Here is a 14917-nt window from a genome sequence, read left to right as displayed (position 1 = left end):
CCCCCCCCCCGCAGACCCTCTCCAACATCCGCAACCTAACAGCCTCGCTCTTCGGCGTCGCCGCCGGCACCCTCGGCCTCGAGTCGACGCCGGGCTTCCTGTTCTACGTCGGCGGCGCGGTGCTGGTCTCGCTGCTCATGAGCCTCGTGCGCGCGCGCGGCGCCCCCGGAAAGTTCTTCTACCGCCCGCTGGCCGAGTTCTGGATGGGCGACGTGGTTGGCGCCGCCATGTCGTTTGTGCTGACGTGGACGCTGTTCTACGGCTTGTTGAGGGCATAGAGGCACGGCCGGAGGAGCGATGAGAATGACAAAAGCAATGGGCGCGGATATTATGCCAATGGCTGGTAGCTGGTAGACGCGGCTGCGTCGGAGCCGGGGACAGAAAGAATGCCCTTGGGGCGTATATACACGACTTTTTAATGATACCCTACCTACATACAACCAGACGGGCATTATGGGCACAGCACCGAGGCCTGCAGCAGAACCATATCCACCAGCGGGGAAGCAACATCCGCAATCATCCCCGGCTATCCACTCAGTCCACCTATCCTTCACATCACTCAATCATCATCTATCTACGCAATCAAAACTCCATATCCCCCACCATCTTCCCCACAACCTCCCACATGGCCCCAATCTTCCCAGCATACGACCGCAAGCGCTCCGGCCCCAGCGCCTCCGCACTCACGCCCATGCGCTCCATGGCGGCGCCCACGGCGCGCGCAAACCGGCTATTGACGCCATGGCCCTGCGGCACCGCCGCCACCACCTCACCCAGCACCCCGTACAGCACCGTCCCCAGCTCGATGCCGTACTTGCGCACAAGCTGCCTTGTCTGCGCCGTAGCGCCGGGCCAGGCGCCCGCCTCGCCCCCGGACGCCTCGTCCGACGCGCACATGATCAGCAGCGCCGTCAGCGTCGAGAAGACAAACGCGTGCACCGCGCGCAGCGGGTGCGACGCCGGCAGCAGCGTCTTGTCCGTCAGGACGTGGCGGGCTGCGGCGTGCTGCCAGGCAGGGACGAGCTGCCCCGCCGCGAGGGCGAAGACGACGAGCTCGTCGCGCAGGGCGGGGCGGGGCTGGCGGGCGGGCGCGAAGCCGCCGCATGTCTTGAGCAGGCGCAAAGACTCGGAGACGAGGCGCAGCGGCTCCGTCGGGTCCGCGCTGTTTGTTAGGCGGTGGGCCTGGTCGAGGGCGGCGAAGGCGGCGGTCTCGATGGCGCGGAGGTGCTCCTCGGCCGGGGCGTCAGGGGCGGGGGCGGGCGTGTCGAAGGGCAGCGCGCGCGTGAGCGAGGGCAGCTGCGCGGTTTGCGCAGGTGTGAGTGGCGCGAAGGCGTCTTCGGCGCCTGTGGGGCCTTGCGTGCATTTGGCGCACTTGCAGGTGAAGTAGTAGCGGTCGAGCAGCTCGGCTTGCCGCTTGTGGAAGGGGTTGCTGCCGTCAATGTACGAGACGAAGAGCTCTTCGTCCTGGGCGATGGGCCGCATGGCGCGCAGCACGAGCGTCGCGCCGTCGTTGAGCACGAAGGCGTTGGGCGCGCACGAGTGGTTCGCCGTGCAGGGGTAGGGGTCGAGCGAGAGGCCGAGGGGGTCCATGATGGAGGTTACGAGGGTGAGGCTGTTGGTCAGGATCTGGGGTACGTACGCGTCAATCAGTGTCCGTCCCTCTAGCCGCTTAGGCAGTACGTACCCTGGCATACACGCCCTGGGCCGTCTCGACGTCAAACGTGCCCTCGGTCTTCGAGTACTTCAGCACGCCCATGGCCAGCACCTCGTGCGTCTCCCAGTCGTCCCTGGCGCGCAGGTCGTCGAGATGCGTCTCCAGCCGCATCAGCTCGTCCCACTGCGCGTCGGACAAGCGGCCGTTCTTGCGCCTGGCCAGCAGCTCCATGCCCGCGCGCACCGCGTTCGGCAGCCGCCCGCTGCGCTCCAGCTCGCGGAAGACGGGGCACTCGAACTTGTGCGCGCGCTTCCACGAGTCCGTCTGGCACGCCTTGCCGCAAAACTTGACGATGTTGCACCCCGTGCACGCCTTGAGATCCAGCCCCTCGCTCGAGCCGATCATGTCGTTGCACGCGAAGCAGTTGGCGCACGTGTCCAGCAGCCGGCTGGTGTCGAGGGCGGCGACCAGAGGCCGCGGGATGGAAAATATCAGGCCGCCCGTGTCTATGGCCTTTTTCGCAAACAGGCCGTTGCCGGCGACGGGCGATTCTTTGATGTAGCTCGCGTTGTTCTGCGCCATGATTTCCAAAGCTCTTTCTGCAGAGGGGTTGTTGTTGTTTGCGGAAAAACCAGGGGTCATGTTTAAACGTGGTGAAGTACAGCGCTAGGTACTGCTAGTGTGGGCCCTCAGCCCTGCTGCCCCAGAGTTTGTCTGGCGCGCCTTTTCCGTCACCGCACGCCCTCACAGCATTGCGTCACAGGGACATGCCTCTCCGAGTCCTGTCAAAAGCAAAACATAACTGCTTGTCGAATACAAAAAAAAAAAAAAGCCTGCATAAAAGGGGTGGGTGGTGTAAGGCTAGATACACGCTAAACCTCCAGCATCGCTGCTCCCAGCACCGTAGTTGAACTCCAAAAGTCACCATCGACAGTATACCAAACCACTCTCTCTACGCCACATCTAAAGCTCTGTCTAGTACTCGGCCTCTTCAAGGTCCTCCTCCTCCAGCGCGTCCGAAGCAACCTCCTCGTAGTCCTTCTCGAGGGCAGCCAGGTCCTCACGAGCCTCGGAGAACTCGCCTTCCTCCATACCCTCACCGACGTACCAGTGCACGAAGGCACGCTTGGAGTACATGAGGTCGAACTTGTGGTCGAGACGGCTCCACGCCTCCGCGATGGCAGTCGTGTTGGACAGCATGCTGACGGAGCGGTCGACGGGAGCAAGCTCGCCGCCGGGAACGCGGACCGGCTTCTGGTAGTTGATGCCAATCTTGAAACCAGTCGGGCACCACTCGACCAGGTTGAACGAGGCCTTGGCCTTGAGGGCGGCAACGGCCGAGTTGCAGTCGCGGGGAACGACATCGCCACGGTACAGCAGAGCGACGGCCATGTACTTGCCGTTGCGGGGGTCGCAGACGACCATCTGGTTGTTGGGCTCGAAGCCTAGCACGGCGTGAGTGACTGTCATCAACAAACAAACTCGTGGTGCACTTACACTGGAAGGTCAGGTCGTTGACCTTGAAGCTCTCGTGGGAGCTCTTCTGGCTCGAGATGACGGGCGCATAGCTGATCAGGGGGTAGTGGATACGCGGGTAAGGGACCAGGTTGGTCTGGAACTCGTTCAGGTCGACATTGAGAGCACCGTCGAAGCGGAGGGAGGAGGTGATGGAGCTGACAACCTGGGCGATCAGGCGGTTCAGGTGCTCGTAGCTGGGACGGGGGATGTCGAGGTTGCGACGGCAGATGTCGTAGACAGCCTCGTTGTCAACCAGGAACGTGCAGTCGGAGTTCTCGATCGTGCTGTGAGTGGAGAGAACGGCGTTGTAGGGCTCAACGACGGCGGTCGAGACCTTGGGGGCAGGGTAGACGGCGAACTCGAGCTTGGACTTCTTGCCGTAGTCGGTGGACAGCCGCTCGAGGAGGAGGGCGCCGAAACCAGAGCCGGTACCACCGCCGAAGGAGTGGAAGATCAGGAAGCCCTGAAGGGAGCCGCAGTTGTCTAAAACGCCGTCAGAGTGACATCGAACGATGATGCGCAAGAGGAAACATACCGGCGACGCGACGGACGCGGTCGATGACATTGTCGACAAGCTCCTTGCCAATGGTGTAGTGACCACGGGCATCTAAATGGGCGGTCAGCTTCCTTGCCAGCGACGTGCGATTCTCCCAACGTACAGTTGTTGGCGGCATCCTCCTTGCCACTGATCAGAAGCTCGGGGTGGAAGAGCTGCCTGTAGCCGCCAGTGCGGATCTCATCAACGGGCTAGCCAGCCGTTAGCTCCAAAGTCGCGACTTCCCCGCATCCCCGCAAAGTGTGTATAGCTTACCGAAGGGTCGAGATCGACGAAGATGGAGCGAGGGACGTATTTGCCGCTGGTGGTCTCGGTGAAGAAGGTCTCGAAGGAGCCGCCCTCGGTATCGGCCTGCGATTCGGGGTCGGGGCGACCATCAGACTTCAAACCGTGCTCAAGGAGGTAGCTAGTATGGAGGCGTTAGCGCGCAATCGCGTCGCAAGTGAGGATTGGAGGTCCCTACAGCTCCCAGGCACTGTTACCGAGCTGGATACCAGCTTGGCCGATGTGGATGTGGCAAACCTGCGCGTGTAAGCCGGGCGTTGCAGATCAGGGGAAGCACGATGGCGTCGCTGCGCGTTGCGAGATTGGCAGCGCAGGTTGGGGGCAGATGGAGGGCCGGCGACTTACTTCTCCCCTCATGGTGGCTGTCGTTTGGAGTCGGGTATGCAGTTGGTGACAGGAGAATGAATGGAGATGCTAAACGCTTGGTGGTAGCGGTGAGCGAAGCGTTTGGTGTTTGTCAACGGATTAGCGGGGCAGCCCAGACACAGGGCCAAAATAAAGGCGGACAGGGATCGCTCCCCACGCACCAATCACACACGCGTCACCCACTGTGAAACACACACAATGCCATTGCTCATCTAACTGCCGACTACTCTACTCTACCTACCTAAAGCACTACGGTAGACATTGTTCTTCATCTTCTGTGGATAAAGTTAATGCAACAATGCCTACTACCTAGGTATATACTTCTATAAGTAGGTCAAAATGCTCTTTATACATCATTTCCTAGATATATACTTCAATCTAGAGCTTGTGCCAACTCACATCCCATGGAAACAACAACGCGGCCGTCGACCTCAACGATGGGCGGTGCAGTCGTAGCCAGCCTCCGCCTCCGATGTCCGACATGAAGGGCCGCAGTTGCGTAGTGATGCTGACGACAGCCGCGGGTGGCTGGTCTGGCGCGCTAAGATAGACGACTGTTACGATGGAGTCGTAGGTGGCAAACGCAAAGACCTTTCCTGGGGGCGAGAAGCCGCAGCCATGTACCCAGCCCGCCGTGTTGTACAGGACCTCGCTGTATACGGTGTTGAGTGGCAAACGCTCGCTCCAGGCCAAAGGCTCGGGCTTCTGGTCCATGCCCGTGATGAGCAATTGACAATCTTGCAGCTGTTGGGGGCAGTGTCGACACTAGTGACAATCTTGTCGTGGCCAGCCAACTCATCCATGAACTATAGCTTGGAGCCTGAACGGGTGTAAAGGTCGACGCTGTTCTCACGGGCGAAGGCCAAGCCCTTGCGGTCGGCAGACGGGGTGGTAGGTTGTGGGAGAACCGGTGAACTTCGGAGGAGCCATTGTTGCAGCAACAGGAGAACCAACTACTGGACTATTACTGGTGATTGATAAGAGATGTGAGTTGTAGGACGTTGGAACGAGAGGGGCCGGCTGCGGGGAATGTCGCGGAGGTGATCTGGGCCCGGCCGTTGTGAGCCTGAAATATAAGGTTAGGACGCATTTCATCTGCAAGCTCGTCACGTAAGCAGCCCGCAAACAATACCTCATGCGCTCACTATCAAGACTGGATCGAACTAGTCTCATCAGTACTACAAAGCGAAAACTTGCAGAAAATGACAAGACAGTCACGAAAAAGAAGGCATTCGGGTTGAGAAAATTCAGAGAAAATCATGGAAATTAGCTTCTTTATAGCGACATAAAGCTGCTAAAAGCTACTCCGACAGAGAAAGACGCTGGTGTTGCTGCCCATCGCTATAGAGCAGTGCGGCCGAGACTGAATCGACTTGACCTCGCAGCTCCGACTCCCATCCACAATGACGCCTGCTATCAAAGACCGATGGAAGGCCTCCAGCGCGGAGTAACCCCCTCAAACCAGGCATAAGTTCCAATCAGCCCTTCAAGTCAGCTGCGGTGGCAGGGTTGGCGCTGTTAGCGCCACTGACGGGAGTGTTGTTCTCGTTGTTAGAGGAGGCACTAGTCTGAGTTCCCGTGTTGACAGTGGTATCGGCATTGTTCGTGTTGCTGACCTTGGCCGTGGTGTCCGTAGTGCCGGTGGCCTCCTTGGTATCTGTGTTGGTCGCAGTGCCAATTGCGGTACCAGCCGAGCGCTCATTAGCAGCAGCGAGGCGTTGGACTTCAGCAGAGAGGCTGTCCTTGGGAGGGTAGTGACCCAAGGCCTTATGCTCGGCGCTCAGAACGTGACGCGCCTCCTCGGAAGTGACGTGGGACGGGTCGGTCTTCATCTCTTGCTGAACGGGGTCGGCTACAGCATGGAAGTTCTATGACAGTCAGCAAAGTGTCCAGGATAGAACGGTGTACAGTATGGTGAAGTGACCATCCAGTATTGAAATTTGAGTCAGAGTGCTTCACTTACATCGACCTTGTCAGCCTGGGATTGAGCTTGAGCCGCAATACTGCCATGCGGAGGACGGTGACCCAGAGCACGCTGTTCGGCGCTCTGAGCACGAGCAGCATCTTCATGAGTGATGTGCATGGGATCGTCGCGAAGCTTAGCAGCAACCTCCTGGTCGACCTTCTCAGCAATAGTCTCAGATTGAGTCTGAATGCCGACCGGCGGAGCCGTGGCTTTGGACTGAGTGACTGGCTCGATGCTGGTCTGAGTAGGTTGAACCTGAATAGGCTGAACGCCGGACTTGGGAGCTTGAGTGCCAGCCTGAGTGCCAACTTGAGTGCAGGTCTGGGAGCCAGTCTGAGTGCCGGTCTGAGTGCCGCCATGGGAAGCAGACTGAGTGTCGCCCTGAGAACCAGTGGGTTGAGCAGCGCCGGACTGAGCCGCGATGGGCTTAACAGCGGCGGGCTCGCCGGGGGTAGGCTGTGCAGTAGGTTGAGCAGCCATGATTGCGCTTGAGGATCTGAAAGAGTTTGGATGTGCCGTGAATGAGGGTTGCGGGCAGAAAAGTGCAACTGACAGACGGTGGAGGAAGAAGAGAGGAAGTCTGACTGGCCTGGGATTTTAAATACCCCCTCGCTTGCCACGTATGGAAGTAACAAGACAGTTGGGGAAGGGACAATGTGAAAGGAACGACGGACACTTTGAAAGGAAGGAACGACGGACAATGTGAAAGGAAGGAAAGCTCAGTGACTGCCTGCTTTGTGCCGTACAAGCAAGAATACCCTTCACATCTCAGAAACTCGCACTCACTGCCGATTTATTCTAGCTATGTCTGCTTTCGTCGACGGTTAAGACATGTTAACTGGTTGTTTGCCCAGGTGCTTTGCTCTGAGCCGCAACTTCCCGACTCGTCTCTTGCTCACACCGACACTTCCAGCCTTGCATAATGCTCCCATGGATAAATTTGCGGTATCTCTGTAGTTGAGGTGAACACAGCTCAGGTATCTTAGACCAGAACACCAAACAAAGTCCAGGACACTGAAGTCCGAGGACGCTGCGTAGTTAGTCTTCCACTTGGTATAGGCTTACTAAGATTTAGTCGCTTTGCGGGGCATCGCGAAGGTTCCTTTAAGGGGTTCTCATTCAGCTTCCAATAGAGAAACTTCTACAGGGAACTACCTGGGCTAAGTCTCATGCCCGCAAATTGCCCTCTTATGCACTGAATCGAAATCCTTTGACTGACATCGACAGAAAACAAGAATATGCACAAGAGAAGTCTGGCCGCTCAGTTTGATTCGTTGAAGGTCCAGCCCAATCCCATCCTTGCATCAAACGGACGAATCAATTGAAGGTTGGATGAAGTCAAATCGGTTAGCTCATACCATCTAAACACTCGAGCCTACAAAGAGGAGATTGCTGAATACAACACCTACAACTGTTCGCAGACATTGTATCCGCACCGAAGCCTGTTCTTCGCTCGACTGTCTCGACTAGGTTGGCAGAACCAAGCCCATCGGACCTCGGTATGAATTGCCACAACGTTGAAAGCTACCACAACGGCCCGCGGGTCGGAGGCAACGATCATCTACCGTGGATGCGATACTGTTGGAAGTGCCGGCGGTGTGCAGCTCACTGCTGTCAGCAAAACAATGATCCAGCGAGTGGATAACCGCCGTGCATGGTAGCAGGATCGACATTGGACAACGTCTAGACTCAGGAATGATCGCTCGGAGATAAGGACTTCTTTCAGCGTGAGGATCGATCACAGTGTCCTCTTGCTGGCCGTTCACATGCCGGCACGCGCCAGTGGACGTCCCGTACGCGTCCTTCGCTTCTGCACACTGGCCGGAGATGGATTGGGCCGAGCACCCGGAGACGCGAAGCTATACGAACACCCCAAGAAGCACCGTTCATGCGCCACGGCAAGGCAACACGTCTCCCGGCCACGCTGCTGGTGATGAATCCAGGGACCTTGGGACCGGGCCGGGTGCTAGGGAAGTGCGGGATGGCTGGGTGTGCGCCATTTGACTGAAACAGGATGGAGAGGGTGGAGAGAGGTTGATTCATTAGGGAAACCAGGTGGCTTGGGGTGGGCTTGAGGTGGGATCAGCGCAGGAAGGTCCCGCAGTGCGCGTGCGGGTTGACCGGCCAGGGGCACCTGCGGGCCCAGGGTAGAAAATCAGAAGCTGGATAGAACGTCTCGACGAGTGTAGTGTGGCGGCCTTGACCCTGCAAGCCAAGTACCCTGGCGCGGTGGTGAAACACACAGGCTGCGCCACCGGCACTGCGCTCTATCGAACATCGAAAGAGTGTCTTCTGAGGGTTCTCGAACACAGCGTACTGGAGGGAACCGGGAGGCGGGAAGGTTTGCCGCTCGGCGTCGCCTCTTGGTGCTGGCGGGATGCCACCGCAGATGCAGTAGCACGACGCCACAGACGTCGGGCGAAAAGGCGCGCTGGACAAAGGCAACTTGGCGCCCCACTGTGATTTATTTTCAGCGAGGGTCGGTCAGGGTTGATTCGTTCCCTGATCCCAACCAGCAGTCGCGTCCCTCCGACCCACGCCGAATCGTCATTCCAGATCGTCTCTGGTTTAGGCCGCGGCCGCGCGATCACCCTTCGGAGGTGCTACAATAACCCGCAATATACCATTTAGTGTCCTGTCAACCCGCTGGCCGCACCCGCATTCCATATCCATCCTTTCCTCGCTTTCTTCGTTCGTTCGTCTGCCTCACTCGCTCAGACTGCGCACGCCCGTCGATGTTCCATCTCCACCGCGCATCGTAAGATAACCTCGCGACCCCCCGCGTGAATCAGTGGGACCCTGTCTTCGATCAATTGCCCTCCACCATGACGACCCCCGTGGACGAAAAGAGCGAGCCGTACTACGAGCCTCCCCACGTCTCCGACAGGTACGACGAGGATGACGATACCTACGTCGGCCATGATTCCACCAGGCAAAACTCCGACGACCACAACAACGTCGACACCACCGACCATGCACTCCCCCACCACCGCGACCAGAGCCATCTTTCCGTCAGGACGGAAATGGAAAGAGACCCATCCCAGCACTCGATGTACAACGTAGTCTCCGCCTCGGCATCAGCATCCCGCGAGCAGGCCAGTCGCTTAGAGGACGACTTGCAGATGCTGCAGATCGAGAGGCAAATCTCTCTGCGCGAGTACGAAAGGGAGCATTCGACCACTCGTTCCTTACACCGATCCCGGTCGCGCCGCGAGGAACCCGTGGATGAGTTTGACGTTGCCACGAATCCCTTGCACGAACAGGCCAATGTCTATCGGCCGCCGGAAACGCCATCGACTAACCTTGCCAAGTTGATCATCAAGATTCACAGTTCTAGTTGGCTTGTGCGCTGGAGCACGTACATCACTCCTGTTGTTTTGATCATCTTGATCCCTCTGCTGCTCGGTGCCCTCAAGTTCAAGGATGCAAACGTGGGTGGTGTTGAACTTGTCTGGTTCTGTATCTGGCTGGAAATTGCTTGGCTCACTCTCTGGGCTGGCAGGGTAAGTCCACACCGGTCCATTTCCGCAAGATTGATACTGACTACTGTCTTACAGCTTCTCGCTAAATGTCTGCCTTGGCCTATTGGGCTACTGTCCAGCTTGGTCACTAACAATGGCAAAAAATGGCGTGATATGGGCAAGCAACTAGAGCTCCCTGCTACTCTATTTTTCTGGTGGCTGGCAATCATCATCTCCTTCTATCCGACTATGAAAAACCACCACATCGATGGTAACAAGAATATCAAAGGTTGGGAGAAGTCCATGTACAAGGTTCTGACGTCCATCTTCGTCGGCTGCACTCTCAACTTCGCGGAGAAGATCATTATTCAACTCATTGCCATCAGCTTCCACTTGCGTACATATGCGGACCGTATCGAGCTTAACAAGTTCCAGATTGGGAGCTTGATTAAGCTGTACACTTTCTCCAAAACGAAGATTACTGCCGAAGATTCCGAGTTCGAAATTAAAGAATCCAACATGCTGTCCGGCACCCGCACTCCCGGCCAGTTCATTGTAGATGCCGGGCAGCTTGTGAAGGATGCCCAAAAGAATACCAAAGAGGCTTTCAACAAATTCGGAGACGTGGCCGGCAAGATTGCTGCTGATTTCGCCGGTCGCCAGGCGCAGAAGAGTAACCACCCCAACCAGGTTGTTGTGGCTCTCCTGGGTTCGACGTCTGGTAGTCAGGTCCTTGCTCGCCGTTTGTATCGCACATTCGGTAGCAATGAATCCGAAACTGTCCACCCTGATGACTTGAAGGCCGCTTTCGACAACCAGGACGAAGCAGATGCGGCGTTCTCAATGTTCGACAAGGACATGAACGGCGATATTTCCATGGAAGAGCTTGAGGCAGTTTGCGTCGAGATTGGCCGTGAGCGTAAGGCTATCACTGCTTCGCTAAAGGATCTTGACTCTGTCATCAGCAAACTTGATGATGTCTTGATGTTCCTGGTCTTTGTTATCACTGTCCTCGTCTTTCTCTCGCTTATTTCTACATCCGCTGCGGGCGTGTTGACGTCTGCTGGCTCCACCGTCCTCGCTCTTTCGTGGCTCTTCTCCGCCACCGCACAGGAGTTCCTGCAGTCCATTGTCTTCGTATTCGTCAAGCACCCGTTCGACGTTGGCGACCGTGTCACCATTTACGGTAACACTGGTGCGTCCGGTACAGGTGACGATTACTTCGTCAAGGAGATTGCACTCCTTTACACTGAGTTCAAGAAGATGGAAGGCCACTTGGTTCAAGCTCCCAACAGCTACCTGAACGGATTGTTCATCCTCAACCAAAGACGTTCTGGCGGTCTGGCCGAGGCTGTGCCCATCTGCATTAAGTTTGGTACTACTCTTGATCAGATCGAGTCTCTCCGCACGAGGCTGCTCGAGTTTGTCCGCACGGAGAACCGCGAATACCAAGGCAACATCCTTACCGAGCTTCGTGAGGTCAAGGAGGCTCACTCTCTCACTCTCAACGTCGTCTTCTTCTACAAGTCGAACTGGCAGAACGAACTGCTCCGTCTGCAGCGCCGCAACAAGTTTATCTGCGCTCTTATGGTCACCATGCAAGAGTGCGGTATTGAAGGTCCTCGCATGCGCTTCCCTGGCCAAAAGGAGTCCTTCCCCGTCTATCTGCAGAACGTTCCTCACGTTGCTACTCCGGGTATGGGTCATGGTGGAAACCCGGACAACCCGGTGGGCCTCATGCCTGAGAAGCGTGACAACCCTCAAGATCCTCCATTCGTCGACTCTCCTTCCTTCGACTCACACTCGCACGGTCACCAGCAAGGCCGTATGCACTCCATCCTGCGTACCAGTAGTACGCGGCCTCGTGGCGAGTCCCTTGCGCAAATGGGTCGCCGTGTCGACTTCTCTCTCGGTATGAAGGACATTGCATCAACCGACATGACGGGTGACGTATTCGAAGAGCGCACGCGGCCCCGCATTCCCATCAACGTCACTAGTCCATCGGCGTCGCGGCCGCGCGTCTCGATCGACTCGCACGGCACGGGCCACTCGACGGGTCGCGACTCGAACGACCTGCACCGGGTGCCCACGGACAGCTCGGGGGGCCAAAGCCGCGTCTCGCACCGCAACCGCTTCTTCTCCCGGCATAAGATGCGGGATGAGGCCGAACGTATGGAGTCGGGCATGTCGGACATGGCCAGCATCAGGGAGGAGTCGCAGTCGAATGACCGCATCGATCCTCGCAGCGGCCACGTGAGTCCCGCCGCCTGGCGCCTGACCAGCGAAGAGAACATGGCTCCCCACTCCAGATCGCCCTCGAGGCCGCCCATGGGCCCGCCCAGGCGGAGCCGGACAGACATCCATTAAGATGGACAACTGCGGCCTGGGCAGCCCTCTTGTCTTTGTTCCAACAGATTTGACTTCTGCCTAACCAGTTTAGCGGGCGATGTAGGTATAGAAAAGTCGCATACGTGAGGCGCTTAATCGGCCTCCTCACTTCATTTCTTATTCTTTTTCTCAGTTTATAGAAGGCTCGGAGAGACAAAAACACCACCAACTGGATGTGTTGATAGAAGGCTTGGCGTTATTACTTCTTGTTTTCCTTTTCTTGTTTTATTCTCGCAGCATGCATAGCCTGCCTGTCTGAGCGATCGAGTGGTCAAGAGGCCTTGACGGCTATCGGTGTTTACCTTTTTTTTTTTTTTTTTTTTTGCGCGCCATCGAAGCGCCCTCTTCCTCCCGTGTCTTTGGATAGATCAACGGGAATGGCTTTTTCTTTTTATCTGACACGCACACGCACATACACGTACATGGGAGTCTACACGATTCCGCTTCGAATTTCTGAATTCAAACAAACCAAACGTTCCTCCATGCTGCTGCAGTAACCACACAGACGGGGACGCTCTTTGCGGCGGCCCGCGCCTCGCTCCCGCCATGTGGCATGCCGTCGCCACTGCACATCCCCCATTCTTTGCTAAATTAACCTTCGCCGTTGCGCACATACCTGCACGCCGTTGCACGCCGCTGTGCGGGCGGCACGGAAGCACGAGCAGCGAGCGGCGCGCCGGGGATGTCCCATCGTGAGTGCATGCAGAGTGTCACTGCGCTGAGGAATGATGCCCGCCACCATGGACTCGCTCTGGGGTGTTGACATTCTTGGACTGTGTTGGCTTCTTCTTGCATGGTGATATTTTATCTAGAATTATTCGGTGGTGTGGATGGCATGTAGTAGTATTGAGTTCTAACTTAGGTGGTGTAGTTCTAATGTCAAGGACTTGAAGTATTTCGCACGAATGGTAGGTCCCGTGCGAAGTTCACGAGAGAAGTGGTAAGATAAACGTATGTCAGGGTTCGTATGTATGCCTGCGGTGTATATGCAGGTTCATGGTCAGTGATCTGGCCACGGCGATTGTCGTTACCAGCGGAGCCATCCCCCGTAAGTCCCTGGTATTGGCATTGAGAAATAGGATGATTGTAGTGGCGTGACTATTGTCCGCGAAGCTTAAAGTAGTGTCCTGATTGCGTCTGGCGACTTCTGCCGTTTACTCCCAACGTCGCGTTGTGCATTCATGACATGGTTTAGGTTGTGAGACGTAGGCGCAGGAGACATGCACTCTCGGCCCTTTCCGGCCACGCCTGCTTTTCTTATCTGGATTTTCAATGCCTTACAGTGTGTCCTCGTGCCGCTCGTTTTATTGACCTGGATCTTTTCCGCTTTCCATCATGGAAAAGGAATTCTTCGACGAAGGTGCTTTTACGGTCCTTGTCCAATGAGTTTGCACCGAAAAATTCGATAGGACCTTCCACTATCGTATCTACTTGCGAATACTCGGACGGCAAACTCGCTATTGTCCTTGTTGTAGTGCCTGTAGGGGATTAAAGATAGCACTTATCTCAAGCAATTTAAGTTCCCCTTGAACTCCAGCATAAGACCCGTCCTTAAAAGGACAGACTATTATTCGCCAGCGGTAGTCTTTTTCCTACAAAGCGGCCGTTAGCTATGCCACCCAAATCATGCGATATAGCGATAATAGACCAAGCGATTGTATGTGCCGTCAGAGTAACTATGAATAAGAAACTCTCAGTGTTGCAGGATGGCCCCAAGACGGGACCACGGATCTGCTCAAGAAAGAAAATTGGGAATATTTTCCTCATAGGCAAGGTGATATTCAACAAAACCAGTTCGACATACCTTTCTTTCGCTCGGCCTTCGGCAAACGACTCCAGCGCAAAGCTCGCCTGCGCCGGGCTTGGGTATCTTGTTCTCAAATGCGGATGGGATGGGGAGCCGCAGCTGCTGGGCAGAGGCAGACGTGGGTAGCCTTACGCAGGTTGTCATCTGCCTGCTTCAGCAGCGTCTGGATCTACCCAGCAGAGAGCTCATCATCATAATCTGAGAAGGCATCTGGGTCCTGGCGCGCTGGACTGACGCCGCCATGATGTGTCGTGGTTATGGAGGAGGTTGTCACGGTTGCGTGGTTGTGGGCATGGCACGGAAATCTTTGGTGGAGGACGTGCGCAAGCGCAAAGCACGGGCCATGCCTCGCAGGCGGACAAACATGACAAACACCAATGGAATCAACCAGCAGCAAGAGGCCAAATCACCTCCAATTCCTACAATTCCCTTTCCTTCCACTTGATGCCTTCCATCCATCCAGTAAATCCTACGGTGATGGATTAGGTAGGCAGATAAGTAGGTAGCGACAGCAAACCACTCACTCTTCATTCCCGCATTCCCTCACTCAAAAAAGAGAGAGACCAAAAAGGCAAGGAACCCAAGCCACAGAAACGTAAAACATGGAAAGACAGAGAGGAGACAGAGCAACTCCTCAAACGCCCACTTCCAGTCCTTCAGTCCCCCCCCCCTTCCCTCGTAACTAGTTTTCACTATGTGGGTATGTATTATCATCATCGTTGGCCGCCGTGTTTTCGCCCCTAACAGTGCGCGCACGCGTATGCTTGCTCTTCCATAACCAGCCAGACAGCAGGTCAGGCGGCGCAGAATCCGACGCGATGATTAAAAGGTCGGCGGTGTCGGGACTCCCGCACACATTGTGTGCTCCTCGCCATTCCAAAACGCAAAAGCAGTCGCAATGGTACAACTTCCCCCC

General features: G+C 56.3%; 8 protein-coding genes across 8 annotated transcripts in view; 3 read left to right on the top strand and 5 right to left on the bottom strand.

Moving 5' to 3' along the window:
• Positions 1–278, top strand: part of K452DRAFT_218221 (uncharacterized protein) — a gene marked incomplete at both ends in the record, with an annotated part of 528 nt that extends 250 nt beyond the window's left edge. The window contains one exon of the mRNA XM_033536347.1: positions 15–278. Coding sequence (XP_033402277.1) covers positions 15–278 — 264 coding nt within the window. The remainder of the gene's footprint in view (positions 1–14) is intronic.
• Positions 279–430: 152 nt separating this feature from the next.
• On the bottom strand, positions 431–2160 carry K452DRAFT_67495 (uncharacterized protein). The gene has a single exon (XM_033547019.1). The coding sequence runs from the start codon at positions 1690–1692 to the stop codon at positions 583–585; it is 1110 nt and encodes a 369-aa protein (XP_033402276.1). The 5' UTR covers positions 1693–2160; the 3' UTR covers positions 431–582.
• On the bottom strand, positions 1217–2554 carry K452DRAFT_282748 (uncharacterized protein). The gene has a single exon (XM_033539641.1). The coding sequence runs from the start codon at positions 2294–2296 to the stop codon at positions 1670–1672; it is 627 nt and encodes a 208-aa protein (XP_033402275.1). The 5' UTR covers positions 2297–2554; the 3' UTR covers positions 1217–1669.
• On the bottom strand, positions 2485–4470 carry K452DRAFT_282745 (uncharacterized protein). Its single transcript, XM_033539640.1, has 7 exons — positions 4359–4470; positions 4192–4250; positions 3984–4134; positions 3832–3919; positions 3708–3779; positions 3152–3655; positions 2485–3099 (listed from the first exon to the last, which is right to left on the bottom strand). The coding sequence occupies exons 1-7, from the start codon at positions 4368–4370 to the stop codon at positions 2630–2632; spliced, it is 1356 nt and encodes a 451-aa protein (XP_033402274.1). The 5' UTR covers positions 4371–4470; the 3' UTR covers positions 2485–2629.
• A 1230-nt stretch (positions 4471–5700) lies between these two features.
• K452DRAFT_314819 (uncharacterized protein) lies at positions 5701–6825 on the bottom strand (the record flags this gene model as incomplete). The annotated part of the gene is made up of 2 exons (XM_033543798.1): positions 5701–6247; positions 6343–6825. 2 exons carry the CDS (start codon positions 6823–6825, stop codon positions 5858–5860), a joined length of 873 nt encoding a protein of 290 aa, XP_033402273.1. The 3' UTR covers positions 5701–5857.
• Positions 6826–8901: 2076 nt separating this feature from the next.
• Positions 8902–12492, top strand: K452DRAFT_241420 (uncharacterized protein). Its single transcript, XM_033537822.1, has 2 exons — positions 8902–9848; positions 9903–12492. Exons 1-2 carry the CDS (start codon positions 9171–9173, stop codon positions 12171–12173), a joined length of 2949 nt encoding a protein of 982 aa, XP_033402272.1. The 5' UTR covers positions 8902–9170; the 3' UTR covers positions 12174–12492.
• A 619-nt stretch (positions 12493–13111) lies between these two features.
• On the top strand, positions 13112–13705 carry K452DRAFT_67471 (uncharacterized protein). Its single transcript, XM_033547017.1, has one exon. It carries the CDS (start codon positions 13415–13417, stop codon positions 13601–13603), a length of 189 nt encoding a protein of 62 aa, XP_033402271.1. The 5' UTR covers positions 13112–13414; the 3' UTR covers positions 13604–13705.
• A 494-nt stretch (positions 13706–14199) lies between these two features.
• K452DRAFT_67473 (uncharacterized protein) lies at positions 14200–14664 on the bottom strand. Its single transcript, XM_033547018.1, has one exon. The coding sequence runs from the start codon at positions 14530–14532 to the stop codon at positions 14272–14274; it is 261 nt and encodes an 86-aa protein (XP_033402270.1). The 5' UTR covers positions 14533–14664; the 3' UTR covers positions 14200–14271.
• Positions 14665–14917: the final 253 nt, after the last annotated feature.

The sequence above is a fragment of the Aplosporella prunicola genome (assembly GCF_010093885.1).
Source record: "Aplosporella prunicola CBS 121167 unplaced genomic scaffold K452scaffold_2, whole genome shotgun sequence".
Classification (NCBI taxonomy): Eukaryota; Fungi; Ascomycota; class Dothideomycetes; order Botryosphaeriales; family Aplosporellaceae; genus Aplosporella; species Aplosporella prunicola.
The sequence above is the reverse complement of the archived record's forward strand: the minus strand, read 5'-3'. Positions and strand labels throughout refer to the sequence as shown.

Coding starts and splice junctions, on each gene's coding strand:
- K452DRAFT_67495 (XM_033547019.1), bottom strand. CDS start 1,692: ATGCCAGGGTACGTACTGCCTAAGCGGCTAGAGGGACGGACACTGATT.
- K452DRAFT_282748 (XM_033539641.1), bottom strand. CDS start 2,296: ATGACCCCTGGTTTTTCCGCAAACAACAACAACCCCTCTGCAGAAAGA.
- K452DRAFT_282745 (XM_033539640.1), bottom strand. Junction 3,780..3,831: donor GGAGGATGCCGCCAACAACT/GTACGTTGGGAG, acceptor CCGCCCATTTAG/ATGCCCGTGGTCACTACACC. Junction 3,656..3,707: donor CCGCGTCCGTCGCGTCGCCG/GTATGTTTCCTC, acceptor ACGGCGTTTTAG/ACAACTGCGGCTCCCTTCAG.
- K452DRAFT_241420 (XM_033537822.1), top strand. CDS start 9,171: ATGACGACCCCCGTGGACGAAAAGAGCGAGCCGTACTACGAGCCTCCC. Junction 9,849..9,902: donor TCACTCTCTGGGCTGGCAGG/GTAAGTCCACAC, acceptor ACTGTCTTACAG/CTTCTCGCTAAATGTCTGCC.
- K452DRAFT_67471 (XM_033547017.1), top strand. CDS start 13,415: ATGCACTCTCGGCCCTTTCCGGCCACGCCTGCTTTTCTTATCTGGATT.
- K452DRAFT_67473 (XM_033547018.1), bottom strand. CDS start 14,532: ATGAAGAGTGAGTGGTTTGCTGTCGCTACCTACTTATCTGCCTACCTA.